General features: G+C 39.7%; 1 protein-coding gene across 1 annotated transcript in view; it reads left to right on the forward strand.

Moving 5' to 3' along the window:
* Window positions 1–6,604: 6,604 nt before the first annotated feature.
* LOC111873844 (ribosomal protein S6 kinase alpha-5) overlaps window positions 6,605–15,316 on the forward strand; it is a 42,798-nt gene continuing 34,086 nt past the window's right edge. Inside the window, exons 1-5 of the mRNA XM_023868906.2 lie at window positions 6,605–6,662; window positions 7,150–7,212; window positions 8,907–8,993; window positions 13,638–13,856; window positions 14,623–14,738. Of these exons, the coding sequence (XP_023724674.1) occupies window positions 6,605–6,662; window positions 7,150–7,212; window positions 8,907–8,993; window positions 13,638–13,856; window positions 14,623–14,738 (543 nt within the window). The remainder of the gene's footprint in view (window positions 6,663–7,149; window positions 7,213–8,906; window positions 8,994–13,637; window positions 13,857–14,622; window positions 14,739–15,316) is intronic.

Raw genomic sequence — 15,316 nt, forward strand, 5'->3', positions numbered from 1 at the left:
GTGGAGGCAGGGTCGAATACCTCCACCATGACCCTGTGAGCCATAGGAGGGAATGAAAAGGGAAGTCTCAAATCTGAGACAGTAGTATATGGTCATGAGACCCAAGGGGCTCGGACCCAAGAAAGACTGCACTGGCAAGGGCCAGCAGCATATACAAAAGACAGACCTGTCCTCTCATCCGAGAGGGTGTCCCACAAATAGAAGACCGTAACTGCCAAACAGTAATAAGTATCAATACCAAGACTTGCTGACTGACTGACTGAATGTCACTCGCAGTGTCACTTTGACTTTAACTTTGGATTTGATCAGAGTTGAGTTGAGAGTTCAGTTCTCTATGGGAGGCTGTGAAGAAAAGAGTTGTGAGAGTGCACTTGTGAAGAGAAGACTTTATGTGTAATGTTTTGGAGTGTGTAATTCAGTGAGACTGTTATAGTTCCTTTGTTTTAATTCTGTTACCAGGAGGCGAATAGTGTGTATGTGCGCGCGCGCGCGTGTGTGCATGTGCATGTGTGTGTAAAATGGTGAATTATGAAATGTAGTAACAGCAGTAGTGTTATAATTCCTTGTAATTACTGGTGATGTGTATAAGGAGTAAATAAACCCATTTATCCAATCCAGAAGCCACGTTATTAGTCACTAAAACATGCAACAGTACTATATTATATAGCATAAAATGACAGCTTGTTATTTCTAAGTTTACACTGTTGTTTTAGTTAAATTTGCAGATCTTGAGTGTTGTATGTGAATGTACAGAACTGAACTCATTTCTTCTCACTAGACAGCACTGGATATTTGTGGCTGATGTGAATGCATAGTGTGTGTACACTATTATGAAATTATATTAATTGCCTTATTTTTTTGCTTAGAAATAATACTTTTTGAATATATTCGACTCCAGTTTGTGGTACTGATGTACTAAAGAGTCTGCTTGATAAAAGTACACTAGTTTCTGCAAGTCTGTGAATTCTGCCACAGGGTTATTTTTCCTGATAATGGCAATACAGCCGTTGTTTCATTTTTTGCAAACAATTTCAGATATTCGATTTGTTACAGCCCTCCTAGGAATGTCATCATTATAGGATTTATTTGCCAACTGGAAGATCTTTTGCTCTGAGTTACATACATTGAGTTAATTTTTCTTCTGCTCAGCCATTACCAGCTAATGAAATTACCTGTAATAATAAGAACCAGTCACATCAGATATCATACCCCCTTCAGTATCCTTCCTCATCCCAAAAGAAGGCATCAGTTATGCTTATAATGCTACCATTGCTCCAATATGATGAAAATATTCAAAGCTTCAGATCAGGTAAATTATTGCTGGACCTCACCAGCACAGCCATTCTTGGTTCTAAGTTGAACAAGATTCATGACTACATTTTACTGTCTCGTGAGTTTGGAAGTCATGCAATGTCCAGTCCCTGTGTTTATCAGCAGGGGTCAAAATTCTCCTTATGTTGCATAATAGATATGAATGACATTCATAGACATGAATGTAATAAAGAGGTGTGAAACTGTAAAGCAAAAATGACCTTCATCAAAACAGAATTTGAATGGCACTAATTCTGTTAGCTGTTACTAACAGTAGGTCTGAGGCTTCTTGAACATTTTCATAACAACCTTATTTGTTAAGGTGCGGTGTTGTTAGACCCAAGCCCAACCCCCAAGCTGAATGATCACCGCTTGTCAGCTGTCTGCGACTGCTTATTCAAAATATTCGCAACTACTCTCCATATCTGGAGAGCGCCTCCTCCACCCACAACCTGAGGACGCGCCATGCCATGGTGACAAGGGACCCACCTAAGTATGTATAGGGCAGGTTTGCTCATATTAGCAGTTAAGAGGGTAGAGTTTGTTAGTGATATGTCATACATAATACTAAGATGTAGCTGGTGTGAGATCATTCTGAATGTTCATGCCCCAATGGAAGACAAAATTACTGACATAAAGCACAGGTTCTATAAAGAACTAGAATATATACATATTTGATAAATTCCTGAAGTACCATATGAAAATTTTGTTAGGAGGTTTCAGTGCCAAAGTAGGTAGGGAAGAATTTTGAAACCAATGATTGGGAATGAGAGTTTACAGGAATTTAATACTAAGAATGGTATTAGAGTAGTATACTTTGCCACATCTAAAAATCTTACTGTCGAAAGTACGATGTTCCCACATCATAACATTCATAGATTTACTTGGACATCTCCTGATGGGAAGACACACAACCAGATTGACCATATTTTGATAGATAGGAGACAGCATTCAAGTATAATTGATGTCTAGCCATTCAAACCATGAGATTGTGATACTGACCACCACCTGATGGTGGCAGAGGTTAGGGAAAGACTGGCAGTGACTAAAAGAACAACTCACAGAGTTCATATAGAGAGGTTCAACCTCAAGAAATTAAATGAAGAAAACGGTATGAGCAGTATCGTTTTCAAATCTAATAGGTTCGTAGCCTTGGAAATTTAGACACCAAGGTGGATGTTAATAAAGCTTGGGGAATTATTAGAGAGAATATCAAAATTTCTGCCAAAGAGAGCCTAGGGTATCATGAACTGAAGAAGCATAAGCTATGGCTCGATGAAGGATTCTCAGAATTATTAGACCGAAAGAAACAAGCCAAATTGCAGTGGTTACAGGATCCAAGCAAAATAAATGGGGCTAATCTGAACAATATAAGATATGAAACCAGCAGGAATTTCAAAAATAGAAAGAGGAAATATCTGAAAGACAAAATTGATGAGCTTGCAAAGAACAATATGAACAAGAACATTATAGACCTGTATAGAGGAACAAATGACTTTAAGAGGGGTCACCAACCTGGAAATAACTTAGTGAAGGATGAGCATGGTGATCTGCTTGCAGATTCCCACAATATTTTGAATAGGTTGCGGAACTATTTCTTTCAGTTATTGAATGTACACAGGGTCAGTGATGTTAGGCAGACAAAAATACATACGGCTGAGCCATTAATACCTGATCCTAGCCCGTTTTAGGTTGAAATTGCTATTGCAAAATTGAAAAGTTATAAATCGCCTGGTAGTAATCAAATTCCAGCAGAACTTATTCAAACAGAAGGTGAAATATTACATTCTAAGATCCATAAGCTAATTAATTCTATTTGGAGTAAGGAAAAATTGCCTGATCAGTGGAAGGAGTCTATTATTGTACGAGCTCACGAAAAGGGTGATAAAACTACTGTAGTAATTATCGGGGGATGTCACTGCTATCAACTTCATAACAAAATTTTGCTCAATATTCTTCTCTCAAGGTTATGTCCATACATAGATGAAATTAATGGGGATCATCAGCGTGGGTTTCGACGTAACAGATCAACTAGAGATCAGATCTTTTGCATTCATCAGTTATTGGAATAAAAATGGGAGTACAGTCAGACAGTACACCTATTCATAGACTTCAAGAAAGGCTATGATTCAGTTAGAAGGGAAGTATTGTACAATATTCTTACAGAGTTTGTGGTACCCATGAAAGTAGTTGGGCTGATTAAAATGTGTTTAAACGAAACGTATGGTAAAGTCCATATAGATACTATAAAGAAAAATACACAGACTTCAATTGATGCAAGTAAGGAGATTGGTCTATAAGTAAACGCAGAGAAAATTAAATATATGTTGCTGTTTCATCACCAAAATTCAGTGCAAAATCACGGCATAAAGATGCTTTGAAAATGTGGCACAGTTCAGATATTTAGGGACAACGATAACAGATCAAAACCTGATTCAGGAGGAAATTAAGAGGAAATTGAACTTGGGTAATGCTTGCTACCATTAAGTCCAGAACCTTTTGTCTTCTTGTCTACTGTCCAAAAACATAAAAATTAGAACATACAAAACTATGATTTTGCCTGTGGTTCAGTATGGGTGTGAAACTTGGTCTCTGATATTAAGGGAGGAACATAGACTGAGGGTGTTTGAGAACAGGGTCTTGAGAATATTTGGACCGAAGAGAGATGAAGTGACAGGACGTTGGAGAAAACTGCGTAATGAGGAGCTTCATAACTTGTACTCTTCTCCAAGTATAATTAGAATGATCAAGTCAAGGAGGATGAGATGCGAAAGGCATGTAGCATGAGTGGGGGAGAATAGGAATGCATATAGGATATTGATGAGAAAGCCAGCTGGAAAGAGACCACTGGGTAGACCAAGGTGTTTATGGGTGGACAATATAAAAATGGATCTTAAATAGAATGGTTTGGTGTGGATTGGATAGATCTGGCTCAGTATAGGGACCAGTGGAGGGCTCTTTTGAACACGGTAATGAACCTTTCGGTTCCGTAAAATGCTGGGAATTCTTGAGTAGCTGCAGAATTGACAGTTTCTCAAGAAGGGCTCAGCTCCATGAGCTGAATAGCTCATGGGGAACAGAGGTTGTAGCTCTACGCATCTCACAGTGGGCAGTAAACTGGAAAAGAATCTGTGACTGGGTGAAAAGGAGAACTGGAATGCTATCAAACAGACAGACACCATGTGGGTAATGAGGTATTGAGAAATGTTGGGTGACCAGGTGAAAAGGTGATGAAAATCTTTCAGCAATGCTCTGCCCAAGACTAGTAGTGAAGGAAGTATTTATCAACTATGTAATAAGGACAGTGGTGATGAAGACGCTTTTAGTGACAGTGATTAGGAAGGGACATGCTGATCAAGTTTTTAGTGACCATGCAGACAGGAAAAGAGTTGACAAAAAGGAGGTTTCTTTTGTGGCCACATGAATTGGAAGGAGGCAGTGAAAGAATTCAGTGCCCACTGCATGGGTAACATTCAATGGCTCTTGGATGAAGGTGCTTCAGTGGCAGGTTTGGAGGGAAAGAGGTGAAACAAGGATTTACATAGTTCATATTCTAGCATGTAGAGTAACGACTGCAAGATACGCAAATATACCAGAGGCAGTTCTAGGCAACGGCTTGGTAAACACATCCCCGCAGTAACAAATACGCATGCAACGTAGAAGTACTTTTGGAAACGTCATTTTGTACTCAGTCCATCCATGGGCTTATAGGGACACTTGCAGCTGTGTGGAGGCGGGTTCAAATTGTTCCACCATGGCCCAGTGAGTCATAGGAGGCGACAAAAAGGGAATCCAATGCCTGTGTGTATAACTGGGCCCTGCAGTTCCTGGGAGATATAAATACGGGGACCTGGACCTCTAGGCTGGGGGACTCTCAAAACTGAGACAGTTCCATGGGACTCGGACCTGAGAAGGACTGCGCTTGCGAGGCCATGAGCATTTGTAATGACAGACCCATCCTCTCGGCAGAGAGGAAGTTACATAAGGGCTGTAGCCATAATGTTCAGTTGTAAAATAAAATTATTTGTTGTGAGTCTCCAGGTGCTTGTTTCAAAGACAAACTGATTGGCGGTAAACCGCCAGTTGTAAAGTAAGTCTGACTCTCTGAATAGTTAAGTTGGAAGGGAGCCGCTGTCCAGAGAGGACTTTGGCCTGGAAGCAGAGGAATAGCCATTGTTAGAAATCGTTACCAGGCAAATACTAATGAAGATACTGCAGGCCGTAAAAAGACTTCCGCATGCTCTAGTGATTTCTAAAGTGTGGAAATTAGTGATGACGATATAATTATGTGTAATTATGAGTTCTGTGTTAAAGTGGTAAATAAATCCTATCCAAAACCCCGTCTGTAGTCACACCATACTATATGACAATATCGCATGGCGTACTCTTTAACCCCGATGATGGAGGCGACATATTCCTCTGCAACGTCGGTTAACACCCACCGGACTACACGGCTTTGTCTCCCTGAAGACACAACATTTCATATCTACCGCTGTGAGAACGTCAAATCCTCTTGGATGGACTGAGTAATAGCCTCGGTAGCACGAAAAATCTCAGTTAAGACGTATGATATCCGGGGCAATTCATCTTTAATAAATATGCTGGAAATCGGATTGGTGTGGCGATACTGATACAGTTACCGCTTTGTTTTAAAATTTGATATTAAAATGGCTGAAAAGAGAGTTTATTTCGCTTTATGTCAACAATTAGTATTAGAACAACTGAAAAGGGAGTTTATTTCTGAAGGAGAAAATGCTTCGAATCTCACCTTTCAATAAGGACTACGTCAAATATTTTTATTGCGTAAAGAATAACCTTTCAGACGTATATATGATTCTTAAAAAATAATATTTAATATCTCATAAACAACAGAAACACTTTAGTTGCATAAAGAAATATCGAATCAAATAAGATCAACAGTAATTAACAAATAACATAATATTACGCTTTAAGCCCAGCCACCTGTGCTATTTGCTGCTGCTCGCACCATGTCCTCCAATATACATAATGTGACATCCGCTGGAACGACTTTGGGAACGTGTTTCCTTAGCAACAGTAGAGGAACAGTTGGAGGGGATATTTACTGTTCAGTCCGGGCAGGGGTAATATAAGAACATGTCTCCATGGCAATAGCGATAATAGATGCTTACGTAACAGTAAAGGAACAGTTGGAGTGGGTGTTTTCTGCTGTCCGATGACGGGTGACAGAAGAGCTGCTAGCAATATTGTTACTTCTTCGTGTCTACAAAGTGGAAAGTCAAGAACTGCAACAAGGATGTTAGGCAATGGCAAAATGGAAATCATTTCGAGAAGACCATCTTGTCTGAATAGCTGTTGCTGCTACTGTGGCGGTAATGTATTTTATTTATGGCATGCACTTGACTAGTTACTTTACGTCTGCACGGATTCTGGTTTCAGAATCTGACTGTTCTATTAGTCAGTTTAAAAGAACGGTGTTGAGGGTATAGCTGGTCATTATTCGACTTAGTCCTAAATGTAGTCATATTATTGCTAGTCACTAACTTCGTCGACACGCGGCGGTCTCTCGGTCGCTATAGTTCGCTTGCGGACTAAAACCACGGAGTTTTTCTTTTTTTGCTTACCCAGTTTACAAGAACCTTCACACGGTACCTTCTTATACTATGATGCCATTTTTACTCCTTGGCCCGGATATTTTCAAAGGCAATTCGGGACCCCGATTTTTCTGGGATTCAGCCATTGTATCCTGATTTATATATTTTCTCTTGATATAAGGGATATTTTGAAGGTCGGGAACGTCGGGAAATTAAATTTGTCACATTTAGTCCATTTAGTCTCTATGGTCACCGAACACGGCAGTGTCAGCTGATCACGAACGGTCACGCTGGTCGTGGACGCTGTGGAGTAACGGCCGACGTTATGGTGAGATTTAAGTTAAGCAGTGACAAGAACAAAAGAGCAATTTCTGTAGTTGCATTTAGCTGGTCTTTAGAGTCCAAATTTGCATGTGCGCGTACCAAAGCGGAAACCATTATTTTGAACTGAGTGAACCGCATGGTTTAAATGTGTTTCAATGTGATCTGGAAAAGGCTACGTTTATTTTAGTATTGCCAGACCTCAATTTATAAAAAGAACAAAATCTTTCTCGTGCTTGCTAGGTATTTTGATTTCAAAATTATACTGAAAATAAAAATATTAGAGCTGAAATTGTTATCTGGTGAAACCTCTGTTATTATAAGTGATTATTTGAGTGACTGCCTAGCATAAAGTGGTTTAATAGGGAAAGTTGTTGGACTGTGTGCAGGTAATAACCTACTATAATTCTGGAGGTGATGGAAGGGAAAACCAAAACAGTGTTTTCATCAGCTGCAGAAAACCCTCGGTTATGGCCTGATGGGAGTTAGGTGTACAGGCCACATCTTCCACAACACTGAGCAGCTAATGATATTTTGCATGTTGATGTAGAGATGATTGTCTCCAAAATATCTGTACTACAAATCTTACACAGTCAGGTTTGAAACTGTGAAACAGTTTGAAACAGGTTTTGTGACTTTTTAGAAACAGAGTTTGAGATGATGTTGGATTATGCTCAAACTGTTATTTTTGTTACTTTACGTGGATCGAATGATAAGTAAGAATCAGTGTTCAATCTAACCCTGCTTTATTAAGACAAACTTTTGATACACAAGGGCGTTATATATATATATATTTGCATGAATTTTGGGTTCGTAATCTCACTGACAATTCTACCACTCTTTTTTAAGGAAAGGTGGGCTGAAATTATTTTATTTATATTGTATTACATATTTTTATAATAGGTGCTGGGATGTTACAGCATGGCGTTTGATTACAGCAGCCTGTATGAAACAGCTGATCATTCAGGGTGAATTCATACATTTGGAATGAGAGCAGATCAAATTAGGGTAATGCTTGCTACCGTTCAGTTCAGAACATTCTGCCTTCTGGTATGCTGTCTAGAAATGTAGAGAACGTGTGCCCACAGGTGTATCTTTTAAATCCCTTTGGTTTATGGACTGCATTTAATGAATTGAAATGTTAGTGAGATTTCTTTGCCGAAAGCAAGACAATTGCTGTTGTTGAATGGTAGACCGAAGAATGCTTACTATAAAAGTAGTGTTTTTAGTGCGCCATAATGTTACATGTTGTTAACATATTCACAAACATAAGTAGGTAAAACTCTCTTTATATTCTCTTTGTACTAAAAGCTGACGTTTAGTACGACTAACAGTTTGAGATGTTTAAAAAATAATTGCTATAAGTGTAATACAAATTAATTATTATATAGTTCCACAGGTAACCTATCATTACGATGAATAAAATGACTTCAGTTGCATTTTTATAGGAATCTGGCATGTTTGCAGTTGTTGCATGGGAGACCAAAGAAATTATCATGTATGATAACCATTTTAGTGTGCTGTGTTCAGATGAACTGGATCCTGCTAGCTTATCCCAAGCAAGACCTGAGTCCTTGCAGCTAGCAGTATGTAATTATCATTTGTATGGGGCAGTAACAACTATGGATGACTTGTGCATTGTTTTAATTACACTTGCTTTCCTGTCATTCCAATAATTGTGGTATTTTCTTCTTGTTACAGCAAATGTCACAAACCCCGTGGCAGCAGGTGAGGTCAACCCTGTGACCCGCAAGAACTTTGATGTTCTCAGTGTTCTGGGAGCTGGAGGTGAGTACAGTTTGTGATAACTCATATTTGTTGCAGATGCAAGTTTCAGGGATTCAAGCAGACTACAAAATAAATTTGGCACTTATCAAACAGGGGAGGTCTTCATGTTTCATGAAGTTTCAACCATGCTTAAAGGTGTTTAGCCCTTTAACCTTTAACGTACGGACTTTTAAATTTCCAGCAGCCCTGTTTGGTCACAATTTAAATCACCCTAATTAATTAGCATTGCAAACTTTCAGAAAAAAATGCATATTTTCCGTTCTATGCAACATAGAAATATGAACTAAAAAGAACCTGAAAGACAATAAAATTTTCTACATATACACAAAAGAGCAAGTTTTACAAATGAAAATTAACTGAATATTTTGTCATGAAATGCAAAATATAATCTTTATTATATATGTTATGAAATTCCAAAGGACTTGCCCATTGTTATTTCTTCAACCTTGAATCATGGTGATATTGTAAATATAATCATACTATAAACAATAATATTTTGTTCAGCCTGTACGCGAGTTTGAACTGGGTCACTTCACAGTTTACGATAAATCACACTCTGACGCGCGTGTGCCACTTCTCGAAGCAGTCCACCACACATAGCGCAACGTCACACTTTTTACAGTAGTAGAGCGTGCTTCTGCACTTCTTATTCTGAGAACAAATACAACAATGTCTTTGTTTTCCTTTGGTTGGGCAGTGTTGTGAATGTTTCACCTCCAGTCAACTCAGTTGGGCCCCAGATGAACTTGGCCTCCCCTGAGAAACACCACTGACTGTGATATTTGCCTCATGCGACTGAAGAATCAAATCCCGCACCAATATTTTGCGGAACTTTTTGTGTGTCATTTTTCCACTACATGACTTGTGTAATAGATATGCATTTAGAATAGTTATATCTAGAAGGTGGAATAACAATTTCTTTGTCCACTTCCATGTCCTCCTAGCAATGCCATAACTGTTTACCATCCTGTCAGATTTATCAACAAAGCCCATGTGTGCATTGTAGTCTTCAGTTACATGGGGTTTGACAGCATGGCCAGATTCATCTCGGAAGTTGCCTTCCAATGGAGGAGGGTGCAAATTCGTCAGAACATACACATCGCGCTTGTCTTTCCAACGAACAACACTTAGATGCCCCTTGACTCTTGTAACATCATCCCCTTTTTTCAATTTCATTGACTTGGGCCGAATTTCTTGTGGCATTCCACGCCTGTCATTGCGAGCAGTGCCACATGAATCTATTTTCCTGTCTAAAAGATCATCAAATAAAGCAGGAGAACTGAAATAATTGTCCATGTAAATTTTATGTCCCAAGCCTTCAACTCTTCGAATTAGCTGGAGAACAATGCCATGAGTTGATGTAATTTCTTCTGTCGCAAGTTGCCTTTGTTTGCCCAAATAAACTGTCATGTCATAAGTATACCCAAAAAAATTGCAAAGCTTGTAAATTTTTGTACCAAATCTTGTGCGTTTCTTTGGAATATACTGACGAAAAATCACTCTTCCTTTGAACAACACTATGACTTCATCAACAGCAAGACGTTCTGCTGGATTGTAAAGTTCACAAAATTTGTTGTTGAGATTGTCAAAAATTTTTCTAATTTTCCAGAGCCTATCATANTCCGTTTCCTCCGTTTCCTCGTCTGATGATGATGATGATGATGATGATGACGAGGACAACATATTTGCTCAAGGTTCAATGAACTCATTGATATCTTCTAACTCTTCAACAGATTCCTCTTCCATCAATATTTCCTCCAGTTCTTCTGCATCGAGAAGTTTGGAATATTGGGCACGTTTTTGAGGTTCCATCTTGGGGGAGAGGGGTTTCCAGTAAAATCGAATAAATTATGTTGATTGACAAAGATTCGCAAAATAGTTATGCAAAGTAACTGTGATAGTATGGTACAATAGGCCAGAAGTGGCAGCAGTACAAGGGACCTAGTCCCACCCCACAAGTAATAAAAAATAATAATTGTTATAGTAGTCGAAAAGGTGCCAGTCCGACACTAATACGGAAAGTCACAGTGGCGAAGATGCCTTTTACTCACAAAACAATACTGGCTCAGTGGGTTTATACCTCTTCCGAGACACAAAATAATATAAAAAGAAATATATGACAGTCTGACACTAACTTTTTAAGTGAAAATGAAATATCACACATTCCAACACTGACTTCCTAACTGATAATTTGCCACTGAAAACCAATCCTTGAATACATCACACTTCCTTGAAAGCTCTGGAAGTGCTGATCTGCAAGCACCGACGAATATTTCCTCTTCAGTTCTCAGAACAAAGCTGGGCTATATTTGGCTGACCAGGTCATAAACAGTCATATATAAACATAAATAGTTTCGAAACCAGGGCCGAGATAAACGATTACTTTGTTCAGAGCTAGGGAATGAACCACTGACATGACCTCACATAGGTTTGTTTTGGTTTCAAACCCAAGGTCAAACTGTCAGTATTCCCAAAGAGTGCACGTGTCCTGCGTCACATATATGTGCCATTCGGCTAGTTAGTTATTGGAGAGGGTGGGTTTCCCCATGCACTTAGACCAGTATTGGTCCATTGTGCTTCTCTCTATGATAGTCTACCAGTCTCTATACCCTACCGATATTGGTGCGTTCCATCAGTCCCGACCGAGCCAGCGAGTTCGGCCTCTACTGGCTTGGCGGTATCTATAATGCTTCCCCCATCTATCAGAGGCGTTAGAGACTACTTGTTGGGCGGGAAATGACCTTGAATTTGGCTCAGTGCCCTCCTTTGGAGATATGAGGTTCTTTTACGCGCCATAAAGCTAAGACATGGGACCCACGGCTTAAAGTCCCTCCTGGAGGACTTGTTCGCTGAATTTTTCCACCCTTAAAAATTCCACGACCTCCGCCGGGTTTGAACCTGCGTACCACGAGTAATGAGGTTGGAACGTTACCTCTAGACTACGGAGGCTGCTTTGCCATTTGGCTAACTCTGGTTGCTGCTTGCAACATATATATGTGTCATTCGGATGTTAAAGGTTAAGGGATGGATTTATTCTACATAATGTATAAAAATTCAGTTCATACCTTATGGGAAACACATTGACTGTCCAGTAAAAAAAAATTATCTGGTTAATGCTCTTTAGGGAAACAGTCACTGTTTATTGCTAGAACCGTACAAAACAGACAAATGTAAACTGCGGGCAGACTGTTAGCATGTTAAGTCAGGTGGTACTTGTAGAACCACTGGTTTTTAAAGGTTAATAATACCATCAAGTTATCACTTTTCTTTCATAACCTTCAACATAGGTAATAATAAATTGTAGCAACATACACCTTACATTCATATAGATAATAAGAGAAGTTGGAAGAACATCATTTCCATCTGTAGGGAAGTGGGAAAGTTGCTTCCGCCATGAATTTAAATATCAAGAAATGTTCAGCTTTTGTGAGCTCTGGTGATGAAATCAATAACTAGAGTAAAAATATTCCTTCCCATAAATGGAATAGTGCATTTGATATAGGATGAACTACTTCTCCAAGAAAAGTACAGCCACTTCCAAAAAATGCATGCTCAAATTGCCTGTAATGTATCTCGTTAGTTGATGTAAATTGTGTAAAACTGTGACATCCCTGTAAAGACACACAGGTATAGTTCCAACCCATAACTAATGGAATTTTAAATTTTCATTACTGGGTGTTTATATTACCCTCACTGACTGTACACAGAACTTGCTTAATGCCTTCTCCTGGTGCCTCAGTATTACCACATCACACGGCATTACAGTTCCTACATATGGACTATAAGATGTTGCAAGGACAGACCCATTTGGTTAATTTTTTTTCTAGATCCTTCAGTTCTCAGGACACCCACTGTGTGCATGCTTTCTGAAGCCTCAAATGATCTTGCATTATGCTGTGTGCTAAACCATGGGAACACCCTGGTGCATTTGCTACACTCTCTATAGTTATCCTTCTGCGAGACTGAACCAAGTCTTCCACCCAGTGCACAGTTGCTTCTGTTCCACTCTCAACAGGGCAACTTGGTTGGCCATCATCTGCGACTTTTGAATGTCCTTGAGATAATTTCTTGACCCAGTTGTGAACTGTTTTACATGACAAATACTTCCCATTGTGAACAGGAAGCATTTCGTTATGATATCATTTTCATTGAGTTGCTTTTGTCCACAGAAAACTCACAACAGACCACTGTTCTGTGGTAATACACGCCATTCTGACTACTGAAACCAGCTTCTGAACATGGGCATGCCTGTCTGGTACCCAGACTGCCATGAAGCCGGACTGTGCTACTACCTAGTGATACACATAAAAAATCTATTACCTCCATTGCAGCGGTTTTACTTCCTTTTTTGACGTGTTTACTTTGCTTACTTTTTGTAAGACCTAACTAAAAAATGTTTGTTCTTTATCTGAAGTTTGAATCATCAGTGTCTCCCTCCTCACCTTAGGATGGGAATAGATTCAGTTTCCAAAATGTTGTGTTTTCTAGTTTTTAAAATACTGGATGATGGTCACAGTCCAAAAACTCAGTAACTCTGAGTGTTATACACCATTGTCAGAACTCTTTATAATCTGCAAAACAGAAACACTGTGAGCACAAGATGGGCATGTATAAAGTAACTGAAATTGTGTTCCTTTGTTGCAGCCTTTGGAAAAGTGTTCCTAGTCAGGAAGAAAGATGGGGCTGATTCTGGCCATCTGTATGCAATGAAAGAACTGCTGAAGGCTAAAATTATAAAAAACAAGAAGATTACTGAGTGCACCATAATGGAGAGACAGGTGTTGGAGGCCGTCCGACACTCTCCTTTCATTATCGGCCTTAATTATGCTTTCCAGACCGATGATAAGCTGCATCTCATTCTTGGTGAGCACAAAAATTGCTATGTTTAGTAAATAAGATTGGAAAGGGTGTATACCATAATGTAGTATGTCTACACAGCATTTCAAAAGGCGTTCTTTGCAGTTTATTAAGTTCATCTACTGCTTGTTCATGTTTTTGTTCTTTTATTTCAGGAATTTCAGCAAAAAAAAAAAGAGGTAAAATTGTCCCTGTCTTTTACTAATTAAGCACTCTGCCATGAAGATATATGGGGAGTGGATGTACAGACCACATTTTCTTGGCCTTGGCACTGGTTGGAGGTGAGTGGCCAGTTTCATGCCGTGGCTGCTTTACCTTCTGGGAAAAAGCCCTTGGTACCCAATGGATAGGAGGGGGGGGGGCGGCGGCGGTGGTGGTAGTTCACATACCTCGGGTTTGCGATCTTGGTGCAGGGTGGCAGGGGCAGGGGTAGCAGTGGCGGTGCAACAGACCTAATGAAAGCACTCAGACAGCTGCAGCCGATATGGAGGTAGACAGAACTCCAGAATATAACAACAACAACAACAAAACATAGTAATAATAAATTCAGAGCTGCATAAAATTGCCAATATTGTGACCTATATCTTGAAGTGCAAACAATGGAAAGTCATATGATATAATTGTGAGAACCATAGCTGCTCTGTAGTGCAGTTATAAACAGACCAGAATAAATGCCTTTGAGTGCATGTATGCTAAATTGCTGTGGTTCTGGTAGGGTCTTTGGTAAATTTGTAGTGCAGGATGTAATAGGGTTGCTTTGCTATTCTTTCAGATTATGTCTGTGGAGGGGACCTCCACACCCACTTTTGCCTTCGGCAGCGGTTGCCTGAAGAGGAGGTACGCTTCTATGTGGGCGAAGTTGTTCTCGCACTGGAACAACTCCACAAGGTATGCACAGTGTAAAATAGATTGCTTAATGAAACTCAATAAAGACTGTAATTTTCATTTCGTGCATCCTGTTGTGTTATTATATACAATTCTTTATTAGAGTCTGTCACAACACAACAGTACAATGGTCATGGCTAAAACTAGCTTAGCTAGATGTTTCAGCTATTAAAGCCATCATCAGGCAAACACATGATTAACATGTAAGTTTTGAGGTTTTCACGGCGATGACAATGAAGAGAGTCGTCTTCTGGGTTTAGGCACCGTGTATTCTTCGTGCTGGCCGACGTTTCGGATGAACGTAGCGCCTCCATCTTCAGAGCAGATGAATGGCTTGGAATGCGGAGAGCAGTAGCTGTGGTGATAGGATGTGAGAGGCGCTGCTTATATACGAAGTAGGCAAGGGGGGTGGTTAGGGAGAATGGACCAATGGGAGCAGTGGGGAGCGATTAAGACCATATATGGTGTGTGTTGACTAAGGGAGGGGGGGAACGGCCAGTGAATTCAGGAAACTTGAGGTCAATAGCACTAGGAAGTGCGGTAGTCAAGAAGAACCGGTAGGTTGAGGACAGGCTATTGAC

Source organism: Cryptotermes secundus, unplaced genomic scaffold (assembly GCF_002891405.2).
Source record: "Cryptotermes secundus unplaced genomic scaffold, Csec_1.0 scaffold314, whole genome shotgun sequence".
Classification (NCBI taxonomy): Eukaryota; Metazoa; Arthropoda; class Insecta; order Blattodea; family Kalotermitidae; genus Cryptotermes; species Cryptotermes secundus.